Genomic DNA, 25,830 nt, shown 5'->3' on the forward strand with positions numbered 1-25,830 from the left:
ATATCCAGTTATGCCAGCATCATTTTCCTTGAACATTTCTTGTAGTGCAAATATGCTATCAACCAATTATGTCAGATTTTGTTTGGCTGAAGCAGCTTTTATGAATATTTTCACTGGATATAGAATTTTAGGTTGAATTTTTAAAATCTCAGTATTTAGTCATTCCACTGTCTATTTAGCTGGTATGGTTTTAGATGAGAAATCTGCTGTCATTCTCATCTTTGTTTCTCTGTATGTTGTTTGTGCATTGTCGAGCCAATTCAAACTCATAGCGACCCTACAGGACAGAGTAGAACTGCCCCATAGGGTTCCCTAGGCTGTAATCTTTATAGGAACAGATTGCCAGGTCTTTTCTTCCATGGAGCTGCTGATGGGTTCAAACTGCTGACTTTTCGATTAGCAACTGAGTGCTTAACCCTTGCACCATGAGGGCTCTAGCAACTGTTAAGATTCTCTTTAATCACTAGTTTTTAGCAATTTATTATGCGTGTTGTGTGTTTTGTTTATTGTATTTATCCTATTTGGGGTTGGTTTAGTTTTGTGGCTCTGTGAGTTTACAGTGGTCATCATTCTGAAAAAATTTTGGCTATTTTTTCAGATTTTTTTGTTCTTTCCATCTCCCCACTCCCCATTTTTCCCCCGAAGCTCTAATAGTAAGACCACTTACTATTATCCTACAGGTCACTTCTTTTTTTATTTTTCCCCAATCTTCTGCCTATGCTTCATTTTTAATGGTTTCTATTGCTATAGTTCCAAGTTTATTGCTCTTTTCTTCTGTAGTGTCTAATCTGCTGTTAATCCCACCTAGTGATTTTTCATTTCAGATATTGTATTTTTAATCTCTAGAAATTCCATGTTTTAATATCTTTTATTTCTCTCCTAATTATATGTTTTCCTTTAACTCTTTCTACATATTTATAATAGCCATTTTAATGTTCTCGTCTGTTAGTTCCATCATTTCTGGGTTAGTTTCTATAGACTGAATTTTGTCTTTGGTTATGAGTCATATTGTCCTGCTTCTTTGCACATTTAGTAATTTGAATGCTGGACAACTATGCATATTACTTTATTTAGTGTTTGGCTATTATCTTCCTTCCTGGGTGATCACACAGGACCCTCTATTCATGCTGGTCAGAACTTGTGTCCCCATGTTGTACAAACTCTGGGAATTGTCCTTCTGATTCCCTGGTCCCCAGCTTGGTATTCAGCAAATGTCAGGGAATCCACATGCAGTTTTGGAAGTTCTTAGTCGTGTAGCTCTCTCCTTTCCAGCTCTTTGCCCACAGCTGCCAGCTGTCTCAGTCAACCTTCCCCAGTCTCCAATCTGTTTCCTCAATTCTGCAAGGCAGCTTGATTGTTTGGGTTCCCCCTTGTGCTTGTCGAACAAAAAAAGCCTCCAAGGAGAATGCTCTGGTTATTATAGAGCTCACTTCTTTTGTTTTCTTTCTCTCAAGGTTCATAGTCCTGTGCTATCTGTTGTCCAGTGTCTGAAAATAGCCTCTTATGTGTCCAGCTTTCCAGTTTTAAGTCTGGCCCTTATTACTCTATTGTTACTACAGTGGAAGTCTTGGGGACCTTTCAAAAAAAATAGTTTTTTTCCCAGGTCCCAAGCCAGACCAACTAAATCAGATTCTCTGGAGCAAACGTTAGCAAACTAACACCTGCAGACCAAATCCAGCCTACAGCCTATTTTTATATGGCTGGCAAGCTACAAATGGTTTTTACATCTTTGAAGGGTTGTAAAAAAAAATACAAAGAAGAATGTGCAACAGAGCCTGTGTGTGGCCCACAAAGTCTAAACTATCTTTTCTTTACTATTGGTTCTTTACGGAAAAGTCTGCCAACCCCGATCTGGAGGGTCTGGGAAGTTGATTAAAAGACAAAAAAACTTCCTAAGTGTTTGTGCTATACATGTTGCCATCAAGTGATTCTGACTCCCAGCGACACTATAGGACAGAGTAGAACTGCCGCCATAGGGTTTCCAAGTGGATTCGAACTGCCGACCTTTTGGTTAGCAGCCGTAGGTAGCTCTTAACCAATATGCCACCAGGGCTCTGTTTGTGCTACAGCCATTCCAGAATCAGTTGGAGAACTAGTATTTGGAATCCATTAGTATGGTGGAAAGAATGTGATCTTTGGAGCCAGACAGCCCTGGGTTTTACTTCATAACCTTGGATAACTGCTCTTAAATCTGTTTCTACAGCTATAAAATGATTAACAATTGATGTACAGAAATGAAGAGATGAAAGATATTCAGGTAATGTACCTATGTATGGTACAGCATAGGTCACTGTAAGTAGTTATTTATTGAATAAAAGGCACTTGATACCTCACTCTTTCCTTTCTCTCACTGGTTGAGTGCTTCTGGTGAAAGTCACAAAAGTGTGCTGAATAGTTCCACTAAAAATGTGTTAATCTTCTGTTATACATTTCCTATCTGTTTCAAACTTTTCCTACCATCTTCCAAGCCTCTAATATAATGGTGACCTATTTTACCCATTTCATGGACTAAGACCATCTAACACAAACTGTCTCAACTTTCCGTCTCACTCATCTTCTGTGGCTCCTCTCTTTTGAGGTTAGTCATCAGCATACTAGAACATACCCTCTTCAACTGGCACTGCAATGTTTCACCATCAATTTTCTAACACTTTTTAAGCCTACACCCTTCCTCTACTTATATACATGCAGACTGCCTCGATTTAATTTAAAAAAAAAATGTCCTCCCAACTTATTCCATATTACTGTTTTCAGTGAACTCTGCCTTCCCTGACTATACTTCACCATTTCCCTTACTCTTTACCCCAAAATCTGGTTTTTGTCTTTGTATTACCCTACTGAAAAGGCCTCCTAAACTCCAAATCCAAAGCCCTTTATAATTTGTCATCTTACCTGTCTCACTACTACCTGGCTTCTCGGATATATTCTCCGGCTTTCCAATCCAGTCTACAGAAGGCAGTGAAGGTTAATCCTTCTAATGCAAGGATTTGACAGGACAGGCCTCAAAAATCTTTAAAGGCTATCACCACCTATGAAATTAAACTCTGTAGCTTGATGGGCAAGGCACTCCAATCCTAGCTGTTCTGGCCTTTATTCCACCACTCCCCTAAATATCCCCTTTACTCCTGTCATAATGGATTGTGTGCTGTTCCTCAAACATTCCCAGTATTTTACCACCTCACTACTTCAGCCCTGTTTTCTGAGTTTAGCCATCCTTCCAAGCCCAGCTCAAATGCCACCTCCTTCATGAAGCTAGCTAGATGTGCTGTATGCTTGTCTGGATAAAGGATTAACAAAAACTACTTCTCCTCAATGAAAAATCTGACCTGGGGTTAACTTTCTAGCTCTGTTCCTGAGGAAACATAATGGTGGAATGTATTACTAGGCAAGACTGCTTATGGTAAAGATGGCCCCTAATTGGTAAATTATATGTAGACTGCAAGAAACCACAAATACCTGATTGGAAGCTATAGCTTGTTCTTCTCTGAATACCATGACTCTAGTAACTGGCCATGTCTCTTGTGGGGACCTGGAAGCTATGACTATGGAGTTATTACAGGAGATACTGGCTCCTGTTAGACATGCAGCGTACAGGACAGTACAAAATTGCCTGCTCTGGCCCTAAATCACTCCTTGCTGAAAGTAGAAAAGTTCATCACCATTCCCACCCCAAACAATAGGAGTAAGATACATAACTTGCTCGAACATCTAGAGTTGCTGGAAATATTTTAAGCTAGCAAACTGGAAGTGAAGTGAGATAGTTGAAATCTCCCTTTTAAATTCCTGGTGGCCTCCTTAGATCAAACAATAACGAACAGAAGCAGCCATTGCCAAGAAATGTTTTAGAAATTCTCTCCTATATAAAACAAGGTGGATTAGAGAATTAGGAATTTTGCTATTTGCCTGGTAGGTTTCACCCTCAGGTAGCTGTATAAAGTATCACTTTATAAGCAGAAATGAAACCTGTTTTACTTGTGGTTGGGGAAAGGCCACACAATCAATTCGCCAACTCTCTAACAACATGAGGACAGTGGTTGTAGCTGGGCCAAACCACTGAGGTAGTTACATCACAGACTTTATCTTAACAATGAAAAGGCTGCTTCTGCTCCTCCTCCTTGTAGTACTGGACAGTTAAAAGTGTTTGTCCATGTTCATTCTAGTCCTGTTCTTCCTTAAACTATGATTGGAAACACTGCTCCCTTCCTTTTTGCTCTCATCACCCAACATCTAGCATGCAGATCTATCTTCTCACATTCCATACAGAAAATCCTGTTTTCCTCTGTACACCTGACAGCAGAAGTTGTACTGCATCTGAGAATCTAGGGATTCCATTCCCTTCAGATCTGCTCTACAGTATTTTTCAAAAAATGAAGCAAAGTCATATGTTAGAGAAATAAAACTACTAGCAGGGCAGGCCAAGCAAAAAATAGGGCAACCTGACTTACTTTTGGATCTATTTCTTTCCTGTGAGAACACTTTAGCTTTAAATCTGGCTGATTCACAGTGAAACATTAACTACAGTTATACTTAATTTTGTCAGACAGCCTAATTTTAATAATCCTTTGGTACAATAACGACATTTCATTAATAGATTAATAGGATAATTATTCTATAGAAAAGCTGAGTGTGTATAAGCATAATTTGGTTCTGCGCAGAACTACAGAGAAACTAGCTGAGATCCTAGTGTGGACGTGAGGGCAGGAACAGGGAGAATATTAGGCCAGTCATGAAGCCTCCCGAAAAACTGCCAGTCTTATGGTGTGTAATGATATTACTGGCTACTGGTAAAGTGTGACAGCAGCAGAATCAGGGAATGTCAATGCACGTGATGAACGAAAAAGTATAGAACAGTGTGTGTTCAAGCTACAGTGTGACCATTCTACAGTAAATGCAAACATATCTTGTACTTTTCTGTGGTCTTTCTCCCACCCTTATAGCTTCTATAAAGGAGTAGGTAATAAGTATTCAACTACTGAAGGCTCTGAGAAAGCACAAGACCCTCCCAGAAAAAGTACTTGTTCAATACGAAGGAATCAACCTGACTGCTGCCACAGACAAATTATATTGCCAGAAAGTCTTTTATAATGTTTGTGTCAGCAGTAGATACAAACCTGGAAGCTACAGTTGAGATTTACTTACACAGCTGAAAAAATTGAGGTAAAAGCTTGTTAGCTCCACATAAACTGCAGTAAAATGTCTTTAGCATATATAAACTTTCTTCAAATTCCTTGTATAGCAATCTATTGGTTTTGAAACTGACAATGCTTTGCAAGAAAATTTAATGTTCAGAGACAAAAACTAAACAAAAAAAAAAACACTCGGGGGGAAATATAACTACAGAGCATTTATTTTTAACTAAGACTTTATCTTGAGGACATAACTAAACTTTGTTACCACCCCCCACCCCATTCATCTTGCAGAAGGGTTAATACAGTGAATGTTATAAAGCAGATACGAACGTCTGGAAGGACTGGAACCAACGTTAACTGACAAAGAACAACTTTCTTCTAAGTCATCATAAAAAATGTTTAAGTAAAAAAAAAAAAAAAAGAAAGATAAAAGGGCAATGGGGGTTTCAGATTGAACAAAATCCTCACATTTCATCTAATACATTCAATCCTGGCTAGAGTGTAACAAAATGGAAACAGGACTACTATGATACAAAACTCCCACTACAGCACACTGTACACACCTGTGTTCCAAGCCCACCCCCAGCCCCCTAATGCTTCCAGCTCAACTATTTCCCAGCCTGTTGGGCCTGCCGACGAAGGAGCACGTAGATCTTCTCCTTAATCCAGTCTTTGTTGTAAGGCTGGTATGTCTGGGTATCAGCTCGGTAACTGTGGAACAAAAAGGTTATAAGTAAGGTTAGAGTGGTCAATTACTGTCATGTTTTTAAAGCCCCAAATCTTACCTGCCCAATGATGGTACAAACGTGCATATGTCCATGCATGAAAGGTAAGAGCTGATTACATAGCTGTTGAATTTTAAGTGATACAAACTTTAGCTCACCAAGTACAATCTCATAGTGGAAAAAGGAGCCAAGATCTAGAAATGTTAAGTTAAATGCTCAATGTGTCCCTTGTCTACTTCTTGACAGAGTACAACTGGAAACCATGTGTCCTTTCTCCTACATAGTTAGTATTTTTATGGTTCTTTTAGTGATTAAAAACAAGAAACACTAGAATGAACTTCAGATCTGTAAATTTATTTTGAATTAAAAAACTTTTAAACCATGTTACTTCCATAAAGATTTCTTGTTGATTTTTTCATCCTAAAGTATTGAGAGAAGGAAATCTTATAACCTGTATTTTAGGATTTGCTTTTTAAAACAACACTAGAGGTCTACGGAGAATTATCAGAAGACAATTCTTGAAGGTAAAGAACTCCAAAATGGCTCTTATCAGAGGAGAATGGTCAGGAATGTCAGGACTAGCATTAGCAGTAGAATTCCCCCGGGACTCCGAGGGATATTTAACAGACAATTACTCAAGGTATCTTTGGGGGAATAAAAAAATAGGGAGAAACATTCCACCTGGCCTAAAACTTGAAATCTACCTGCTTAAACAATAAATTCATTTTTGCAGCCAAAACTAACGCTACAGTATAAAAAAGCAGGTAATAAATGATCAGAGATTTCACAAATACAAAGAACAATCCCAGTGTTTCAAAGCTACGTACACCATCTGGTGGAAACACTGCACGGCATCCTAGAGGCTGGAGATGCAGTTTGCCTAGAAAGATAACTTAGGGATAGCCCAGACAAACAAAATATCTGATGTGTCAATTATCATCTTGTTTTAGCTGGAAGTTTCATTTTTAACTTCTCAGCAAAAGATATTACATAGATATAAATGATAATAATAATTAACACCTATTCATAAGTTGACAAGTGCAAGGTATTGTTTTAAGTGCTTATCTGAACTAGCTCACTTAATCCTTTCTACAGTGGCACAGTGGTTAAGAGCTCAGCTGCTAATCAAAAGGCTGGCAGCTCAGATTTACCAGTCACTCCTTGGAAACCCTATGGGACAGTTCTACTCTGTCCTATAGGGTGGCTATGAGTTGGAATCCACTCGACGGCAGTAGGTAATCCTTTGTACAACCCAGTGAACAGGTATAATTATTATCCTTGTGTTACAAATGAGGAAACCGAGGCTCAAAGAAGTGAAGCTTGTGACCTTGAGCAAGTAGTAGAGCTTAAACATTCCTGACCCCGAAGTCCTCACTGTTAGCCACTGAACTATACCCATAAACTCCAATTTTTGGCAAAGGAAACAAACCTCAAAGCAGGAATGGTTTAATACCATTAATATCATGTTCTTCCCCGTCAACAGTAAGCCCAGAATCTAGTTTATTAAAAATGCACAAGCTTTCCATTTTACAAAATGTTTAACCAGAAAAACAAACATTTGGCTCTTTACTAACGTCCTTTTGTTACAATGGGAAATACTCTAAAAAGTGAAACAATTTTAATATGCCCTGTTCATGCTTCCTAATTAAATAAGTGCTAATTTAGTCAACTTCAGAATAGACCACAATGTTTATATTAACACTGGAAGAGAATGAAAAAAGGAACAGAATTTTTCAGAACTGTATCTGGGTAGGATTCTGAATACCATCACTTTGGCTTGTGAACACTTAGGAATCCATCAGCTTGTACGCTATTTTCCAACTCATGAAATAGAAATAATTCCCTCTTTATGGAAAGCCGTGTGTTGATGGCTGTTAACTGGCACTTGAAAAGGAGCCTATTAAATGTTAAGTACATTAATAAAACATCTAGCTGTTGGCACAGATGAATCTTTTAGCTTACTGTTATGGTCAGTGAATGTAGGTTTATACAAGAACAGAAGCTGTGGGTCTGAGCAGTGACACCAGCAGTGTCTTCACTGATACCAAGTTGCCTTCCTCATTAGGAGTACCTCCTCATTACAATAACTGAGGAAGAAAATATCCCCTTTGTCTCTAAGCAACCAAAGAAAGAGAGCGTGCATCCTCAAAGGCTGTTATTTTAATCTTACAAAAAGCTTTTTTAAAAAAACAACTTATACATCAAAAAATGTGAAGAAATTAATACTCTGGCTTTAAAGATATAAAATACAAGTCCTCTATATGCTTAAATTTTACTGTTGACGCACGGTCAGTTTACCCCGGGTTTATTTAATTAGGTCACAAAGTAGAATCTTATTTAGTCCATTTCCTCCTACACTGGTTTAAAAAAAAAAAAAAGTGCTAGATCACTGCCACATGAATTTAATAACAGAAGCAGCAAGTATACAACAATTAAAAAATCCAAAATGAACTCCATCCCTGGTCACAATAGGATGTGTTGTCACAGGAAGCACCATGGTAGCTGATGACCTCTGTGGATGGCTTTATTTCTTCCTGAATATTCAAGTAACAAAAGGGATGGACCAAAGTCTTGTGGGCAAAATGGTTCTAAATTCTAAATTTGATTCTGAGAGTCTTCAGAGGCCAAAAAATTTTCAACATCTGAGACAGAAACATAAGTAACTATGGTTTACAACTTTCCAGAAAGGCTATTAAAAACTATAGATTGACATTAATCTCCTTCCTATACTATGTGTAGCTGGAAAGAATTACCTAGTAAATAATTAAAGAAGTCCCTCCCCTATTTGCTTTAATACTGCAATATTGGGGCCCTGGTGGCACAGTGGTTAAGAGCTCAGCTGCTAACCAAAAGGCCGGCAGTTGGAATCCACCAGCCGCTCCCTGAAAACCCTATGGGGCAGTTCTACTCTGTCCTATAAGGTCACTATGAGTTGGAATCGACTCGAAGGCAATGGGTTTGGTTTTGGTTTACATCTAATGGTATAAAGTTAGAAAAGTTATGTTCTGTCATGATAACATACTTGTAGTGTGTCCCTTATAACCACTGTTTTACTGTGCAATTTTCACACTGTCAAAACAAGCAAACAAAAAAAACCCAAAAAACCAAAACCCCAAACCTCTTTACCGGTTAACAGTTCAATTTATCTCACCTGTAGAATTTCAAATTCATGAGCCGTTCTACTCATGGCACTTTTTTTTTTAATTGTTGTAGTTTAAGTGAAAGTTTACAATTCAAGTTAGTTTCTCATACAAAACTTTATACATACATTGTTATGTGACCCTAATTACTCTCCCCATACTGTGACAGCACACTCCTCCTTTCCACCCGATTTCCCATGTCCTGACCCCTTCTGCCTTCTCATCTCACTTTTGGACAGAAGCTGCCCATTTAGTCTCATGCATCTAGTTGAGCTAAGAAGCACACTCCTCATGAGTATCATTTTCTGTCCCATATTCCAGTCTAATCTTTGTCTGAAGAGTTGGCCTCGGGAACTGTTTTAGTCCTGGGTTGACACAGAGTCCAGGGGCCATGCTTTCTGAGGTTCCTGCAGTCTCAGTCATATTGTTAAATCTGTTCTTTTTACTAGAATTTGAGTTCTGCACCCCACCCTTCCCCTGCTCCATCAGGGACTCTCTGTTGTGTTCCCTGTCAGGGCAGTCATTGGTGGTAGTACTCATGGCACTTCTTTTTTGTTTTTAATTGTACTTCAGGTGAAGGTTTACAGAACAAATAGTTTCTCATTAAACAGTCAATACACGTATTATTTGATGACATTGGTTAACAACCCCACAACATGTCAACAACCCCCCCCCTCCACCACCTTTTTTTTTTTTTGGAGAAAAAATACACAGAGAAAAAGACACAACATCAAAAAAAACTACACACACACAACACAGACACATAGAACACTCTCCCACAGGTGCGCCGATACTCACACTAGAGAAAAAGGTACACAAAAAAAAAGAGTCTCACAAAAAAGAATACACATGTTGCCCTATGACAATAGTTAACAACCCCACAACATGTCAACACTATCCTTACTCAACCGTGCCCTACCAACAACCAGCCTGCCCCCCCCCGCCTGCCAGCCAGTCCCCCTCCACGGACGGCCCTCACTAATCACGCCCGGTTTGATGGAGCCAGCCACCCAATACCTGAACGAACAACAAACCAAAGAACTGAACCAACCACCGAAAAAAAAGGATGGCGGCCACACACTCGCGGGGTCTCCACACTCTCTCACACCACAAAAAATCGGCCCTTTTTGTGTGTGTGAGAAAATTGTGCTACACACCCCTCCACAGCTCTCCACAAAACCCTCTGGTGAGACCCCGCACAGAACAGACAGGGGGGAGACCGGCACACCAACCAGCACTACACGAAGCAGGATGAAGGACGCCGTAGCAGCGGTCCACCATTAGTCCTTCAGACCAATCTTTTCCTTGTATCCTGTTCTCTTCATTCTCCCTTGCTCCCAAAGGGGTGAGACCAGTGGAGTATCTTAGATGGCTGCTGACAGGCTTTTAAGACCCCAGATGCTACTCACCAAAGGTAGAACATTGTCATTATAAACTGTGTTATGCCAATTGAGTTAGATGTTCTCATTGCACTTCTTAAAGAACCAAAAATACCATAATTAAAAATATAACCTGTTCTGACCTGTCTATCTAGTTTAAAACTGAGTTCCTGCTATTTGATACTGCTGTGCTAAGAAAGCACTTGATCCTCACAAGTCGTCCTATGAGGGTAGAGCTTATCAAATTTTACAAATGAGGAAACCAAGGCTTAGTAATATTAAGCAAATGTGCCCAAGGGAGCTAGTGAATGGTAGCTCCAGGATTCAAACTATGTCTTATTCCAACAACAGTTAGGTCTTAATCACTGCCTCCTGAGATGAGGAATACATGATCCTTGGCTTTAAGTAACTTCCATCTATTGGGAATGAGTACCACATCCTTAAGCATCAGGATTAGATACTTCAGGTCTTAGTAAGTGATTTTATAAAATCACGAAGCTATGAATTTAAAAAATAAAACCCACAATTCATTTAAAGAATGATACACTGTCAGACATCAGAACCAAAAAACCCAAACCCGTTGCTGTTGTGTCCACTCAGAGTAGAACTGCCCCATAGGGTTTTCAAAGCTGTAATCTTTATGGAAGGAGAATGCCACATCTTTCTACTGCAGAGCGGCTGGTGGGTTTGAACTGCCAACTTTTCGGTTAGCAGCCAAGTGCTTAGCCACTGCGCCACTGGGCTTCTTTTGCCACACATTACCTCTGTTAAAATCTTATTACGTGCCAACTGAAACATTTTGTCAGTTTTTAAGTTCAAGTGTGATAATTTCCCAAAACAAATACAACTAGAACAAAAAATATATTTTAAAACCCCTGCAGTTTCATCAGATAAATAACTTCAAGATTCTGAGATTACAAGATGCTGCAAAATTTAGCATGAAAGAAGTCATATTAGATTCTTTCACTTTTCTTTAGATCATCCTATTAATTCAGAATAAAGCTCTCTAATGATTAATCCAGGAGTCCATGGGTAGAGCAAATGGTTAAGCACTTGACTACTAGCCAAAAGGCCAAGCGCTGGAAACAACCCAGAGGTGTCTTAGAAGACAGGCCTGGTGATCTGCTTCTGATCAGGGTTACGGCCTTGAGAGAGTTGCCATGAGCTGGAATCGACTCAATGGCAACTAACAACATTTAATATCAAGGGGAAAGGAAAACTATTAATAATTTAAAAGCTATGCCTCAAATCGTATTATATAGGTGACATGCATCTATGCATTTACTCAATATCAACTACGTGCCAGGTGTGACCCTTTTGGGAGCTCCAATCAACTTATCCTACATCTTATTTCTCCACTCTAGCTGCCTCATTCCCACTTAAATTTCAGGTCATTCAGTCATAATTAGTTGGTGCACAGTGAGCGCTGAATAAATATTTGTTGAATGAATATAGTTGGTCTTTTTGTGCATATTATGTATCACACTATAAGCAAATCAACTACAGACATTACAAACCAACATAGAATTAACAGGTGTAGCTTTGGCCGCTTAGTTTTCTGAGCTTATTTATATTGAAAAAATTATAATCAAAACTTCAACACATTTCATTAATGTCCAGAAATGGATCACTTGAATGTTTTGAGCAAGCAAAGTGAAATGGCTGTAACTGAAACACAATGAAGAGGTGGAGAAAACAAGCTCCTCAAAAATCCCAAGGAAACACCTGTTTTCACAGGAATCTTTGGGGAGACAATACAGGCACAGCTGGTGCCAGGCTTGGCTCCAGCAGTGATCCAAGAAGTGTCTATAGCAGGACCTGTGTTTTTCACTAGTGCTCCTTCAGCTTCGAGCCAGGGCTTCCAACTAGTTGGATCCTCTGCTGAGAATCTGCATTTCCACCCCAGATATACAGAATCATAATCTACACTTTAACAAGATCCCCAGGAGAAAATGCAAATTCTCAGCAGGGGGTCTCCTGAACCAGAATGAATTGGTCGGGGGGCCCTACTTCTAGCACAGTCCCTGGCATGTAGTAATAAGCACCGCATTTTCCAGCTAGGGTGGGGGGGGATATGATCAGTTGCCGAACATAGGAGGCGTGTGTTAGTTGCATAAAATACTGTACTCAAACACCAGCTGATTGAAGATCACCCCATTATAAGGCATTTCCATTTTCCTCTGTAACATTAGTTCTACTTCCACTTAGTCTCTCATCCAAAAATGTTGAGACAGTAATTAAGTCTGTATCACTCTATGCTCTCTGACAGTAGTGGTGATAAGTAGATTATCAATACAAATTATCATAACATAATGTTAGAAATTTTTTTTTTTAATTTGACAAATCTCTGCAAATAGGAAACACAAGGGTCTAAAACGTCTCATTCTAACATACCAAATTTATAATTTTAATACAGTGTAAGGTTAAAATAAAATTCCACTTCAGTTCTACATATATTTAAGTTTTGAAAATAATGTCGTGGAAAGAGAACAATCTTAGTTTTTGTGCAAAGCTGACTGCTTTTGGACAAAGACTAAGAAAAAAAAAATTAAGAAATTTGAACTTCTTTATTAGCATTCTCTCTGCATACTAACTGCATCAAATAGCCAAGTTAAGATTTTCCTATACCTTTAGTTTTATGAATATATTGCCATCTTGATTTATAACATATATACAGATGATTACTACATAATACTCAAATGCAAAGATCAGTGCCAGGTACACAGTGAGCTCCCAATACTATAAATCACCTCTAACAAACGACAGAAAAATACAAGTTACAAGAAATGGTGGATAATACTTACACAAGACAGCTGAGGTCTGCCAGATCATCAATAAAATCAAACAACTGACTGATATCATATGTAATAGAGGGACTGTTGGGATTCATTCTCTTCAGATGTTCTTCATACATTTTACAAACGCCTAAGGAGAGAGAAGAATCCAAGATCTTACAATTGTGTAAACTTTTATGTATGAGCAGTGTCATATATTAGTATCAGAAGATTTATTTTAATAAAGTTGGCTTGGGAAAGGGATGTTAGGTTGACAGCTTTTGTTTTAATTATTACAACTAGCAAATTTTTAAATTTTACAAACTCACCAAACTGTTAACAATTTTGTGCCTAAAGGGACTTTAAGGAATTGTAATCTGATGGTTCAAATAAGTGATGACATTGTGGGCCCTACCATCAGGTGTCTCATAAATATTACTAAAGCCTCAAAGTAAGTAAAGAAAAATACCACAATTGGGAATGATGGATGACAAATGAATGCTTTCCTATTTTGCTTTCAAATTCTGATGCAATGCCAAAAAAAAAACAACACACAACAAAAATGAACAAGGAGGGAAGTTTAGCAGGGTATTTAAGATCCTGAGCTCTGGTTTCAGATATCCTGAATTCCAGATCTGCCCTTTACTACGAAGCCTTGGGCAAATGACTCAATCCTGTGAGCCTTACCTATCAAATAGGGATTACAATGGCACTTCTTCAGTTGTTGTGAGGATTTCGTGAGAAAATGTATATAAAGAATTAACATAATGTAATAAACATAGAAGTACTCAAATATAAGTTGCAAAAAAGGTAAAAGAATGAGTAAAATCACTGATAGCAAGCCCGTATTATTAACCTAATTATTTAAAGAGCACATTATTTATTCATTTTTTCCCCCAGTGAAACATTCTTCTCTCATTCCTACTATCAACTTCTACTTTTAAGACTAATCAAATGAATGAACAAGTGACATAAATGTTAGTTATTTGGAAAAACATGTCCTGTACTGTACACAAAGGCCCTCTCTGTGCCTCTGAATTAACTTCTCAAATGTCCTAATAAAAGACAATATTCAGCCACAGAGCTGTCAAACATCTATCTTAGTTAGGGTTTTTGATTGCTACTGATACACTACACTGTAACCTAAGAATATCACTTATGGTTTCCAGCTAAGATCAGGAATAAGACAGGAATTATCTGCTCCTCCAACACTGTACTGCAGGTTCTAGCCACAGCAATTAGATAAGAAAAAGAAATAAAAGACTTTCAGATTGGAAAGGAAGAAATACAACTATCTCTATTTGTGGATGACACGATCTTATATACAGAAAATTCTAAGGAATCCATAAAAAAGCTACTAGAAATAATAAAAGAAAATCCAGCAAGGTTAAAGCGTACACGACCAATTACAAAATTAATTGTATTTCTATACAATAACAATTAACAACTTGAGATAAAATCAATTCCATTTACAATAGCATTGAAAAAAAACAAAATTCTTATGAATATATTTAACAAAAGCATTAAGACTTTACACCAAAAACTACATCACTGAAAAATTAAAAGAGCAAAATAAATGGAAAAGAGCTTGTGTTTATGAAATGGAAGACTGCAATCCCTATCAAAATCCCAGCTGATTTTGCAGAAACTGACAAGCTGATGTGATAATTGATATGAAAATATATGGGACCAAGAATAAAAACAATCTTGAAAAGGAAGAACAAAGTTGGAGGACTCACTTCCTGTTTTAAAATTTTACTACAAAGCTACAGTAATCAAGACCATGTGATACTGCCACAGGATAGGCAATGGAAGAGTTCAATAGAATAGAACTGAGAGTCCAGAAATAAATCCTTACATATATAGTCAACTGGTTTTCAATAAGGATGCCAAGGCAATTCAATGAAGGAAAGAACAGTCTTTTCAACAAATGGTACCAGGACAACTGGACAGTGATGTGTAATAGAATAAAGTTGGATCCCTACCTCACACCATACACAAAAGTTAACTCAAAGTGGATCAAAGACCAAAATTTAAGAGCTCAAACTATAAAACTCTTAGAAAAAAACATAGGCGTAAACTTTGTGACCTTGGATTAGGCAGTGGTTTCTTAGATAATGGCACCAAAAGCATCGGCAATAAAAGAAACAAACAGACAAGCTGGACTTCATTAAAATTTAAGAAACTCTGTACTTCAAAGGATATTATCAAGAAAGTGAACAGACAACCCACAGAATGGGAGAAAGTATTTGTAAATTATAAGAGACTTGTATCCAGAATATATAAAAAACTTTCACAACTAAACAATTATAAGACAACACAATTTAAAAACAGGTAAAAGAATTTGAACAGACATTTCTCCAAAGATATGCATATGGCCAATAAGCACATGAAAAGATGTTCAATGATTAATCTTAGGGAAATACAAATCAAAAACACACCGAGATACTACTTCACACCCACTAGGATGGCTAAACTAAAAACACTCACAGTAACAAATGTTGGCAAAGATGTGGAGGAATTAGAAACCTCATAAATTGCTGGTGGGAATGTAAAATGGTATGACCACTGTGGAAAACAGTTTGGCAGTTACTCAAAAAGTTAAACACTGAATTACCATTCCTAGCTAAAAAACCCACTGCCATTGAGTTGATTCTGACTCATACCAACCCGACAGGACAAACTGTCCCACAGGGTTTACAAGGAGCAGATGGTGAATTTGAATGCCAACCTTTTGGTTAGCAGCCAAGCTCTTAATCAGTGCTTAACCAGCACCAGGGCTCCCATTCCTAGATGTGTGTGTATATATACCTAAGAGAATTGAAAATACAGGTCCACAGAAGAACTTATACACGAAAAGTTCACAGCAGCATTATTCATAATAGTAAAAAAGTGGAAACTGCCGTCCATCAGCTGATGAATGAATAAACAAAATGTGATATGTCCACATAATGGAATATTCATCTATAAAAAAGAATGAAGTTCTGATAGATGATACAACATGGATAAACCTCAGAAACATACTAAATGAAAGAAGCCAGACACAAAGGCCACATATTGTAAGATTGTATTTACATACAATATACAGAATAAAAAAAAATGTACAGAATAGGCAAACCATAGAGACAGAAAGCAGATTAGTGGTTGCCAGGGGCTGGGAGGAAGGGGACTGGGAAGTGACCATCAATGGGTATGGTGTTTCTTTTTTGGGGGAAAAATGTTCTGGAATTATGGTGGTGATGGCTGCACAACTGTGAGAATATACTAAAAATCACTGAATTTTTTAAGTTAAGACGGTAAACTTTATGTATATGAATTATATCTCAATAAAGGTGTTAAAGAAAAAAAGTACTGACAGACCTACTCAGTATCCTTTCTTTTGGAGAATATCTCAATGCAAAGGTGAGTGCTGTCAATGCTTGATATGTTTTGTTTACGATGCAGATAAAAGTTAGGTGCCACTAAAATCAACAAAGGTTAGTAAAGAGTACTGCAGAATCAAAGAGCAAACATGATGATATAGACAAGGTAACAACCTGCTAGCAGTGTGTGCACAAAGTCAGCTTTAATGGCAAGTAAAGGTGTCAGCAAAGGAATGGACCTGAAAAACGAACAACAGCCTTGATCTTCACTCTTTGGAGTCAGAATATTTCTTTTTGATGGCATGTGTTTTTAGTATCGGAAGGCATGCTTACTAATTCAGTGTGTTTAAATTTTTGGTTGGTAACAGTGGATTTTGAGAAATATGATGTGGGCACATATGTGATCATGAAACTGTGGGGGTACTCTGGCGCCATGATTTGTGGGTGCCTGTCTGTCCCACTGGACGTGGGTGGCACGATTTATTGTGGGCGCCTTCCATTTGGTTACACTGGGCACCTTTGGTTTTCCAAATGTGACACACACACAAAACAAACCCACCAGGGCTCCCTAACTATCACACAGGAAACCATAAATACGCTTAGAAGGCTTATCTACCTGTACCAAAGCCAGAAGAGACACTTTGAATATAGGGAACTTTCATTATTTTTATTGTGCTTTAGATGAAGGTTTACACAGCAAATTAGTTTCTCCTTATGCAATTAATACCCACATTGCTTTGTGACATTGGTTGCCAACCCTGCAACATGTCAACACTCTCCCTTTCTTGACCTTGGGTTCCCCTTTTCCATTCGTCCAGCTTTCCTGTCCCCTCCTGCCTTGCCCCTGGGCTGGTGTGCCCATTTAGTCTCCCACACACGGTTGAGCTACATGTATTATTTGTTTCACGGGTCTGTCTAATCTTTGGCTGAAGGGTGAACCTCAGGAGTGACTTCAGGACTGAGTTAAAAAGGTGTTTGCAGGGCGAGACAAAAATTTTACCCAGTCACACTACCTCATATTTAAGCCCTCTACCCCAGCTATTTTGCACCAATGAATGTTTCTTTCGTTTTTCACCATTACACAAATCCCCATTGGGGGGCAGCAAATACTTTCAGTGGGAAAAGTAGTGTCTCAAGAAACCCGGGAGGTGGAAAATGTGGGAGGGTGATCATATATCCCGAAGAGTTAAAAATTAGAGCAAATCCATTGGCATCCAGAAAGAAAAGGGCCAGCTCTCTTGAAGCTATCTACTACTAAGTTTTTTTCCACAGGTCTACTCACTGTTAGTTTTAAATAGACTTTAAAAGTCTAACTCAGTTATTTTTCAATAGTCAACAGATTCAGCAACATGCCCCGTAGTAAGAACAAAGTGTCATAAAATTTTTATAGGGAGAAACAATGGACAATTTACTAGAAGGGTGTATGGGGTACACAACTGATTTACTTAATATGGTTAAACATAAAGATGAACCCAATTTGTGAAGATCCCATCTATGAGTTCTTGTCTAATGGTTTACTGAGAAAAAAGAAAAAAATTAGGGGCAAATTAGTTCCTTCAGGGTAGTATTAGTTTATCGGATGCATAAAAAAATTACACCAATTTGGTTTCATTTGCCTTTATTCTCCGAGCTAATTTTTATTTTCTAACGACATTCTGACAGGCTGTAACCAAACCTCAACAGCTTATAACATTTGTTTAATAAGCAGACTATTAGGTTCAGAAGGCATTCCATAGAGCCTGCCTTACTGACTCATCAGTGCTTGAGTTTAACTAGGATATATAAAGGATGCCTGTAAAACATTTACAGAACACATAAAATCATGTGAGGCTTTGGTAAATCATTGATTACATATATATGAACTTGATGAAAAAAAGTAATATTTGCAGGAAAAGACAGTACGTATAATTAATATTTCAAATATTAAGTAAATACAGGCCCAAATGTCTACTTCCCCTGCTCAAATGAACAATTTATAAAATTTGGAAGAAAAAGAAACCCAGTTCCCGAATGAGACATATTCTAGTACTGAAAGTCAGGAAAAGAACTCAGATATCTACTCCTCAATTAGTATTAAACTTACCTTCCATGCATTCATTCACAGATTCATAGTCAGCATAAGTTCTGCCTTCTGGCCTCTTGGTAGGCTGTACCAGCAAAATGGTGTGAGACTGTACGGGGAAAAAAGGGATTTCAATGTTTTAACTCACATTTGTGAATTTAATAGTATAAAATCTTCATTCATGACCCTAATGATTGTTGGTTATCTAAACAAAACTATGTTAGGGTGCTCTTCCTACAATATTTATGCCTTTGCCCATGTATGGCATCAGAAGGTGAATCCCCAACTCCTCTCTAAGGTCTTCCTCAGCCCCCCATTCCTTAATGACTGCTTCTTTCTCAAAATCCTATTGCAGTATCTGCTTGTAAGTATTCAACATAAGCTACCTTGTACTGTTTTTTCATCTTTTCTTTCCAACTCACTCTTCCATCTTATGTTCACAGGTCAGGGGGAGGGAGGAGGGTGGCATTTGTTAGTGGGTCTATCTCAAAGTTTCTCGACCTCAGTACTACTAACATTTTTGGCTGAATAATTCTTTGCTGTTGGGGACTGTCCTGTGCATTGTATGATCTTTAGCAGCATCCCTGGCCTCTAACCACTAGATGCCAGTAGCATCACCACACAAGTTGTGACAACCAAAAATATCTCTAGATATTGTCAAATGTCCCCTGGGGGAGCAAAACTGCCCCCAGCTGAGAATCACCAGTCTAGTGAAATTATTCCCCCACCTGATCTTTGCCAAGCGTGTAAGGCTGACTAATTAAACCCAAGTATGGTGCAAATCCACTGTAAAACCAATTCCAAATCAAACCAAACATTTTCTTTTGCTGTACTAGTATTTTTGGACAAAACAAATGATCAGAGTTTTTACTGATAAACAAATTGGAGCTAAAATACCTGATGCCCAGACTTTCTAAATAAGCAACTACAAAATAGTACTTCAAACATAGTACATGTAGGAAAGGGTTATTATACATCCCCCTCACCATCCAGAACTAAGTTATTCTGATACAAAGTTTGAGAGGATTTGAGATCAAATTAGAACTTGGTGACAAGAGACGAAGAGTAATTGACCTCTTCTCACCTAAGCAAACCTGTATACAAGACCTTTGTTAAATAGTGATTAGAGTTAAAGCCAGCTAAAGCATTATACTAGACTATTTGTTATGCAGACTTTTTTGTCAGCCATCAAACCCCCAAAAAGCAGCTTCAATGGGTCATTGGTGGAGAAAAAAAAAATTTTATAGAAATATTAGCATTCCTGCAATAAGGTTTGTCCTGTATGCTAGTTATAAAAACCCCGTTGCCATGGAGTCAATTCCGATTCATAGTAACCCTATAGGACGGAATAGAACTGCCCCATAGTTTCCAAGGAGCACCTGGTGGATTCGAACAGCCGAACTTTTGGTTAGCAGCCGAGCTCTTAACCACTGAGACACCAGGGCTCCATACACTAGCTATACCCATTGCTATAATATTAATTTACTTCTTATGCTAATATGTTAAAGGACTAATTTATTTGAAAGAGTAACATATGGAAATAGCTATATAGTATGCTGCTTTTTATATCTAGTCCTAAAATAAGCTTCCAGGCAAAGCTTATTTCAATACTTACTGCCCAAAGACATGGATTAAAAACTAAGAACACAACATGACTAAATTATCATTTTTAAGTGGCAGTGCTTTCCTCTTAGCAATTTTATAAGATCATAATACCTCCCAAACAGGTTTTGGTCGCTTCCTTCTTACTGGAGTTCTTTTCAGAACCCTTTGTTAAATATAAACGTATTTGTTGTGTCCTTTTTTTTTCCCCCTTCTTCTGGGCAGATCTGGTCCATGCATTCCTTATGGTCTTTCATGGGGTAATGACCAGTACCATATATAAATATGTATACACACACAAACCTTTTTTTCTTCTATGTATAATAGGAAAAAAAGGTTGCAAAAGCCCAAATCATGAAAAAGAAAGGAAAAGAAAAAGCATAATTCCTTAAAAAAAATCCTTTACACTGCGAGATTATCAAGCAGCTGTGATTCACTCTGATAATCTGGCTTTGCTTACTTTTTAAAAGTCCCATAAACATGAACCCTCAGAACAGTCATTCTACTTTTGCAATATTATAACACCTACAATCTGTTCATTGGCATCCAGTATTTCCCCAAACAACAAAAAACAAAACTAAACTGAAGTTTGCACCTCCTAGGACTTAAGGCGTTCAAATCAATAATTATTGACTTTAATTATATATTCTAATTTTTAATTCTACTCAAAGCTGATACATATCACTGATATTTGTCCAAGAATGAGTCGTTGCTTTTAACTGCTATAACTTTCTCAGACTTTAATGGCTGAATTTTAACACAATACCAAAGAGGTGACATACTCGCAACAAAAGAAACTGACAGGGGCAAAATGACATGCCCAAAGTCACACTGCTAGTTATGGCAAACCAGGGACTGGAAACAGTCTTTTGATTCCTAATCCTTTTTGGGAGACTCAGTTGAGTCACACACTGAAAAATCTCAATTCAAAAAAGTGCAACTTGGAATAGTTCATTGTTAACAATAACTGCATCGGTAGTTACAAAACCAGCAACCAGAAAACAAAGTTGAAGTGTGGACGTAATCCTCATTCTTCATAATCTCTGTAGGCATCCTTCTTTTGTCGATTAAAAGAAAAAAAAAAACAAAAAAACCCAACTCATTCACTCCACTACCACCCCAGCCGGATTCTAAAGACCTGGGACCTCGGCTAAGCCTACTTTTTCAGACTCCAGTCCCAAGAGAGTATAAGTAAGGGTAACAACAGGTGGCGCAAGCAGTTAAGCTCTCGACTGCTAACCGAAAGAGTTCAAACCCACCAGCCTCTCCAGGAGAGAAAAATGTGGCAATCTGCTTCCGTAACGACCTACAGCCTTGGAAACCCTGTGGGGCAGTTCTATTCTGTCCTATAGAGTCGCTGAGTCAGAAACGACTCTATGGCAATCGGTTTGGGTGTCTGGAACAGGGCAGGGTTGAGGGAAACGGCAAGTGGGATGTCTAAAGGTATTAGAAAAGGGTTTTAAAAAAAAAAAAAAAACCTTGGGGGAAAAAGGCAAAAAACAGGAAAGCAAAGGGGAATAGTGGAGAAAACACACTACAAAGCAAACACGACCCCTCCAGGCCCCCACGCTGAGTGCAGGAAGATGAATCTGTCAGCTTCGGGTACAGGTTTGGTAACCATCCCTCGGCCATTGTTCCCGCAGCAGGGTATAGCGTTTGGAGGGAAAGATCACCACCCCCACGCCTCCCTCCACCCACCACCGGTGGGGAGAAAGGGCATCCTTAGACCCACGGCGCGCCTCGCCCGAGCCAGTGGTAGGGCGCGCAACCCTTGGGCGGGCCCAGGATCCGGGACCTAGAGCCAGGCCCGGCGTCTCCGTGGCGGGAAGCAGAAGAGTCGACCCACGCGCTGCAGCGGCGGGGAGCAACACGCTCGCGCTGCAGGGGGAGGGCGGGGGGAGAATGGAAGATGTACGAGGCTGCAGTGGCCAGGGAGACTGGGGGCTCGGGTAGCCGGAGAGGCCTTTCTCACCATCGTGCCAAACTCTTCCGCTGCAGCCGCTACCGATACCACCGCCGCACACGAGCTCAGCCGCAACGCCGCCAACAGCCAACCCCCGCGAGAGGAGCCGCCGGAACTCGTCAAAATCGCAACGCGAAAGAGCCTTTTGGACCATAGAGGCGCATACATTTCCGGCAGCTAGACCAGACACTGACTCTGTTTCAGCCATCTTGGATGAGGGCGATTAGATGCATGGCGGAATGTTTCGGAGCTTGAGAAACGGTCATTTTTTTCAAGACGCTGTCTTCGTACCCTCGTTGTTAGACATTCGGCTAGACTGATCACCAGAATAGACGGTGACAGAGGTCCTTTTCAGTGGCCCTACTCAAAAATGGCGGCGATATAAGTATACCGGGCCATAGGTCGGTTGTAACCCGGAAATGCCTTTCTAGAGGAGGGGATGGTCAGGCAGTCCGGAAGTGGATGTTGTGAAGTGTTGCCACTTGGCGGCCATGGCAGCTGTAGTACCGGTGTCTCCGGGTCAATCCTCGGAGGAGTGGAGTACCATGGGCAGCAGCGGGTATAGGGCAGAGACAGCTTTGTAGCAACTTCGCTGCTGAACCCCTAGAACCCATCGTTAGAGATCTGCAGGACTTTTTTTCCTCTACAAGACTCGGAGGGGAGTTTGCCAGGACTGGTGGGCTGGTCCCAGCCCTGGCGGGATCACCGTCGGGCTGCCCTAGGGGGACAGGGGCGCCGGGAAAACGAACAGGTTCGCTTGGGTTTTCCTCCTCTTCCTGCTGCCAACTGGGACGTTGTCTGTTGGGGGAGTGGGCCCGTTGTGCCACCCTCATTCCGACGATTGAAGAAATCGTTCATTCGCTTATTTTCCCCATTGACTTTTCCCATCTCTGTTAACCCACGGGAATCCAGTGTCTGGCATCTGGGGACCCAGAGGCTGGGACCTGAGATTGCTGAAAGTTCTCTCTGGTGCTAGTATCAGCAAAAAGGGGTTGTTTCCAGAGGTACCTCGTGAACAGGTCTGCTGGTGGGTAGGCCGAAAGAACTGGAAAGCCCGCCTGTTCTCTTGGAATCACCACACGTGTTTAAGAACCTAAGCACCTTTTGAAGCCACTGAAAATTTATAGTCTGGTGGTGGTGGGTGAATAAAGGAGGGCAGAATGGATGATTTCATCTCCATTAGTATGCTGTCGCTTGCTATGTTGGTGGGATGTTACGTGGCTGGAATCATTCCCTTGGCCGTTAATTTCTCAGAGGTAAGAAATTATCAATTCTCTGTCAGCTCTCAGGTTGGCTGCGAGGAAGTAGTGACAGTTGTGAAGGCAAGCTGCTTCCCTCGTTAATCTCAGAGCTGAAGGTCTCATTAAAGAAGACTGTCTTTTAAAAAAGATACATAACGTTTAATAGTAGAAATAAATCTTATATAGTAGAGTTTTTAACGTGGGGTTGGTGGATCCACCAGAGATCCTAGGGTATTCTGAACCTGGGGCTCCTCCTGAAATTGTATACAAAAATTTGAGGGCTCTGTGCATTTTTCTGAGAGAGGCACCATAACATTCTTTTGATTCCCAGAGTTTCCAAGGAATTAAGGTTCCCGATTGCTATCAAGAAGGATAGAGAATGTTATTATCCATATGAGTTGAAATCAATGCAACTTCTCTTTGAGAAAGTCAAGCATACTTTTTTTGGGGAAAGCTAGGTTTTTGGACACCTGTGAGTGTAAGAAGAAAAAAAAAAACGTAAATGTGTTGTTGTTAACTCAAATTTCCTTTTGAAGAAGGAGAACATTAGAATGAATATTCCAGAGTTAAGTTTTCAAATCTATTTGCTTAGAGATGAGTTTTAATATGTTTTGACATTTTGGGTAATTTGTTTCCTTATTTGTCATTGTTTGAGCAAATAATCAGAGGGGAAAAGGCGGGAAAAGAAGATGAAACCTTTGTTCAATGAAAATGCAAATAGGTTCTTTAAATTGTCATGGAGAATTCACAAAGTGTACAGTCCTCAAAGATTTAGGGGGAAAAGACTACTGGATTCAGAGGTAACAGGATTTTATGAGCATTTCCTGGGATTTAGCAGTAAAATACGCCCAGCTTCCCTGCCATCCTGAAAATGCAAAAGAAAAGGGAGAGTGGTTTGGCCTGAAGTAGAAAGGAAAGGTACGGACCAGGTGTGAGGTAGGCCTTGAAGAAACCTGAGGGAAGAGGAGGCATCGCTGGTGAAGAAAATAGCCTGTGGGTGGGAAAGAAAGTGGGACTTGGCATTCTGAGTTTGAGGGACAGTAAAGCCCACAACCAGATGGAAAGGAGGCTTGAATTGTTCCTTCTCCTGTTATGTTTCTTTTTGTGTCGTACTTCTCAGCATCTAATGATACTAATGAGCTAACTTTTTTGAGTATATACATATTTAACTTTATTTTAAAAAGTTAGTAAAGGTACAGATGAGGAAACTGTGGCTTAGGTTTTATAACTTGGACAAGTTCATGCAGTGTGTTAGAATTAGAGCTGTTTTTTAAATCTAGTTTTCTCTGACTCAGATTAATTCTTAGCCACTCTGCACTTTGTAGCAAAGACAGCAAACTAACTGGTAAGGAACTCAAAGGAAACGTCTACATGAGTAGACTAATCAGGCAATGAATAAAAATAACTAGTATGCCATGTCATTTATGGCTTTCTAAATTGATGGTGGAATGGTGTTTTCCAGTTGTAGGTCTTAAAATGCTATACATCAGCATTCATAATGTCTGTTTATTATTATGACAGGAGCAATGTGTTTTGAGCTGTTAGAATAAAAATGAACGTTAGTAACTTAGTCAAAGACATTTTAGAATTCAGCTGGTGTTTTCTGTCTCATAGAAGCTAAGCATTGTTTTCCAGGCAAGTTATCCGATTATAATAGACCAATGTATTGTGACTATTGAGATGATAATTTGTAAAAATAAACTTGGGAGATTTGGAAGCAGAATTTCTATCCTCCAGAAATAGTCTCCAAACTCCTATATTTCTTTTTTAAGGAAGTCTAGCTTTTCTTCCACTACCCATCTGTCAGTTTGTGTCATACTGTGGTGGCTTGCATATTGCTGTGTTGCTAAAAGCTGTGCCGCCAGTATTTCAAATACCAGCAGGGTCACCCACAGTGGACAGGTTTCCAGACTAAGAGTAGGAAGAAAGGACTGGTGATCTACTTCTGAAAATTAGCTGACAAAAATCCTACTGATCACAACAAAATATTGTTCAGTATAGTGCTGAAAGATGAGCCCCTTAGGTGGGAAGACCCTCAAAATACACAGTGGCCACAACAGTGGACTCAGAATATACCAGCAATCATGAAGATGGCGCCGGACTGGGCAGTGTTTTGTTCTCTTATACATCCGGGCCGCCATGATTCGGAGCCAACTCGACAACTAACAACTACTAACAACAGCAGCTTTTCTTAGGGATCAGTGCTTTTGTAAATAAGACCAAGTAAACCTAATTTTTTTTTTTTATTTGTGCTTTATAAAAAACCTAATGTTTTTTATAGTTCACTTTTGTTTACATGAAAAGATACGCTTTTTATTTATGTTCTTAATCTTGCTATTGCTTTGTCATTCATTACTTTTTTCTTCAGAATGTCTCAGAGCAGAAATAAAATCATTAATTATGGCAGGATTAGTGTTCAAAAATGAGTTAAAACCAAGCAGGCTGAAATTGCT

At 39.2% G+C, this 25,830-nt stretch overlaps 2 protein-coding genes across 6 annotated transcripts in view; one reads left to right on the forward strand and one right to left on the reverse strand.

The window, feature by feature from the left end:
• Positions 1-5,329: 5,329 nt before the first annotated feature.
• On the reverse strand, positions 5,330-22,492 carry ERH (ERH mRNA splicing and mitosis factor). Of its 2 annotated transcripts, XM_004370981.3 has the most exons (4): positions 22,146-22,271; positions 18,593-18,680; positions 13,178-13,298; positions 5,330-5,840 (listed from the first exon to the last, which is right to left on the reverse strand). In XM_004370981.3, the coding sequence occupies exons 1-4, from the start codon at positions 22,146-22,148 to the stop codon at positions 5,738-5,740; spliced, it is 315 nt and encodes a 104-aa protein (XP_004371038.1). In that variant the 5' UTR covers positions 22,149-22,271; the 3' UTR covers positions 5,330-5,737. The 2 variants fall into 2 exon arrangements, with proteins under 2 accessions (XP_004371038.1, XP_023582091.1); XM_023726323.1 differs by lacking the exons at positions 5,330-5,840; positions 13,178-13,298 and adding an exon at positions 17,385-18,026 and having other exon boundaries at positions 22,146-22,492.
• Positions 22,493-22,593: 101 nt separating this feature from the next.
• SLC39A9 (solute carrier family 39 member 9) overlaps positions 22,594-25,830 on the forward strand; it is an 84,861-nt gene continuing 81,624 nt past the window's right edge. Inside the window, exon 1 of one of the 4 annotated variants that reach the window (XM_023726321.1) lies at positions 22,594-22,887. Coding sequence is in view for 2 of the 4 variants with exons in the window: in XM_004370982.1 (XP_004371039.1) it covers positions 23,297-23,392 (96 nt within the window). In the remaining 2 variants the exon portion in view is untranslated. Of the gene's footprint in view, positions 23,393-25,830 lie in introns of all 4 variants that reach the window. The other 3 variants (XM_004370982.1, XM_023726319.1, XM_023726320.1) reach the window with 3 other exon arrangements.

The sequence above is a fragment of the Trichechus manatus genome, unplaced genomic scaffold (assembly GCF_000243295.1).
Source record: "Trichechus manatus latirostris isolate Lorelei unplaced genomic scaffold, TriManLat1.0 scaffold00010, whole genome shotgun sequence".
Taxonomy (NCBI): Eukaryota; Metazoa; Chordata; class Mammalia; order Sirenia; family Trichechidae; genus Trichechus; species Trichechus manatus.

What these genes read in the sequence shown, in the direction of transcription:
- ERH (XM_004370981.3), bottom strand. An exon ending in TGTGAATGAATGCATGGAAG is followed by an intron (nt 13,299 to 18,592) that starts GTAAGTTTAATA and finishes CTCTCTCCTTAG; the next exon opens with GCGTTTGTAAAATGTATGAA. An exon ending in GCAGACCTCAGCTGTCTTGT is followed by an intron (nt 5,841 to 13,177) that starts GTAAGTATTATC and finishes TTTGTTCCACAG; the next exon opens with TTACCGAGCTGATACCCAGA.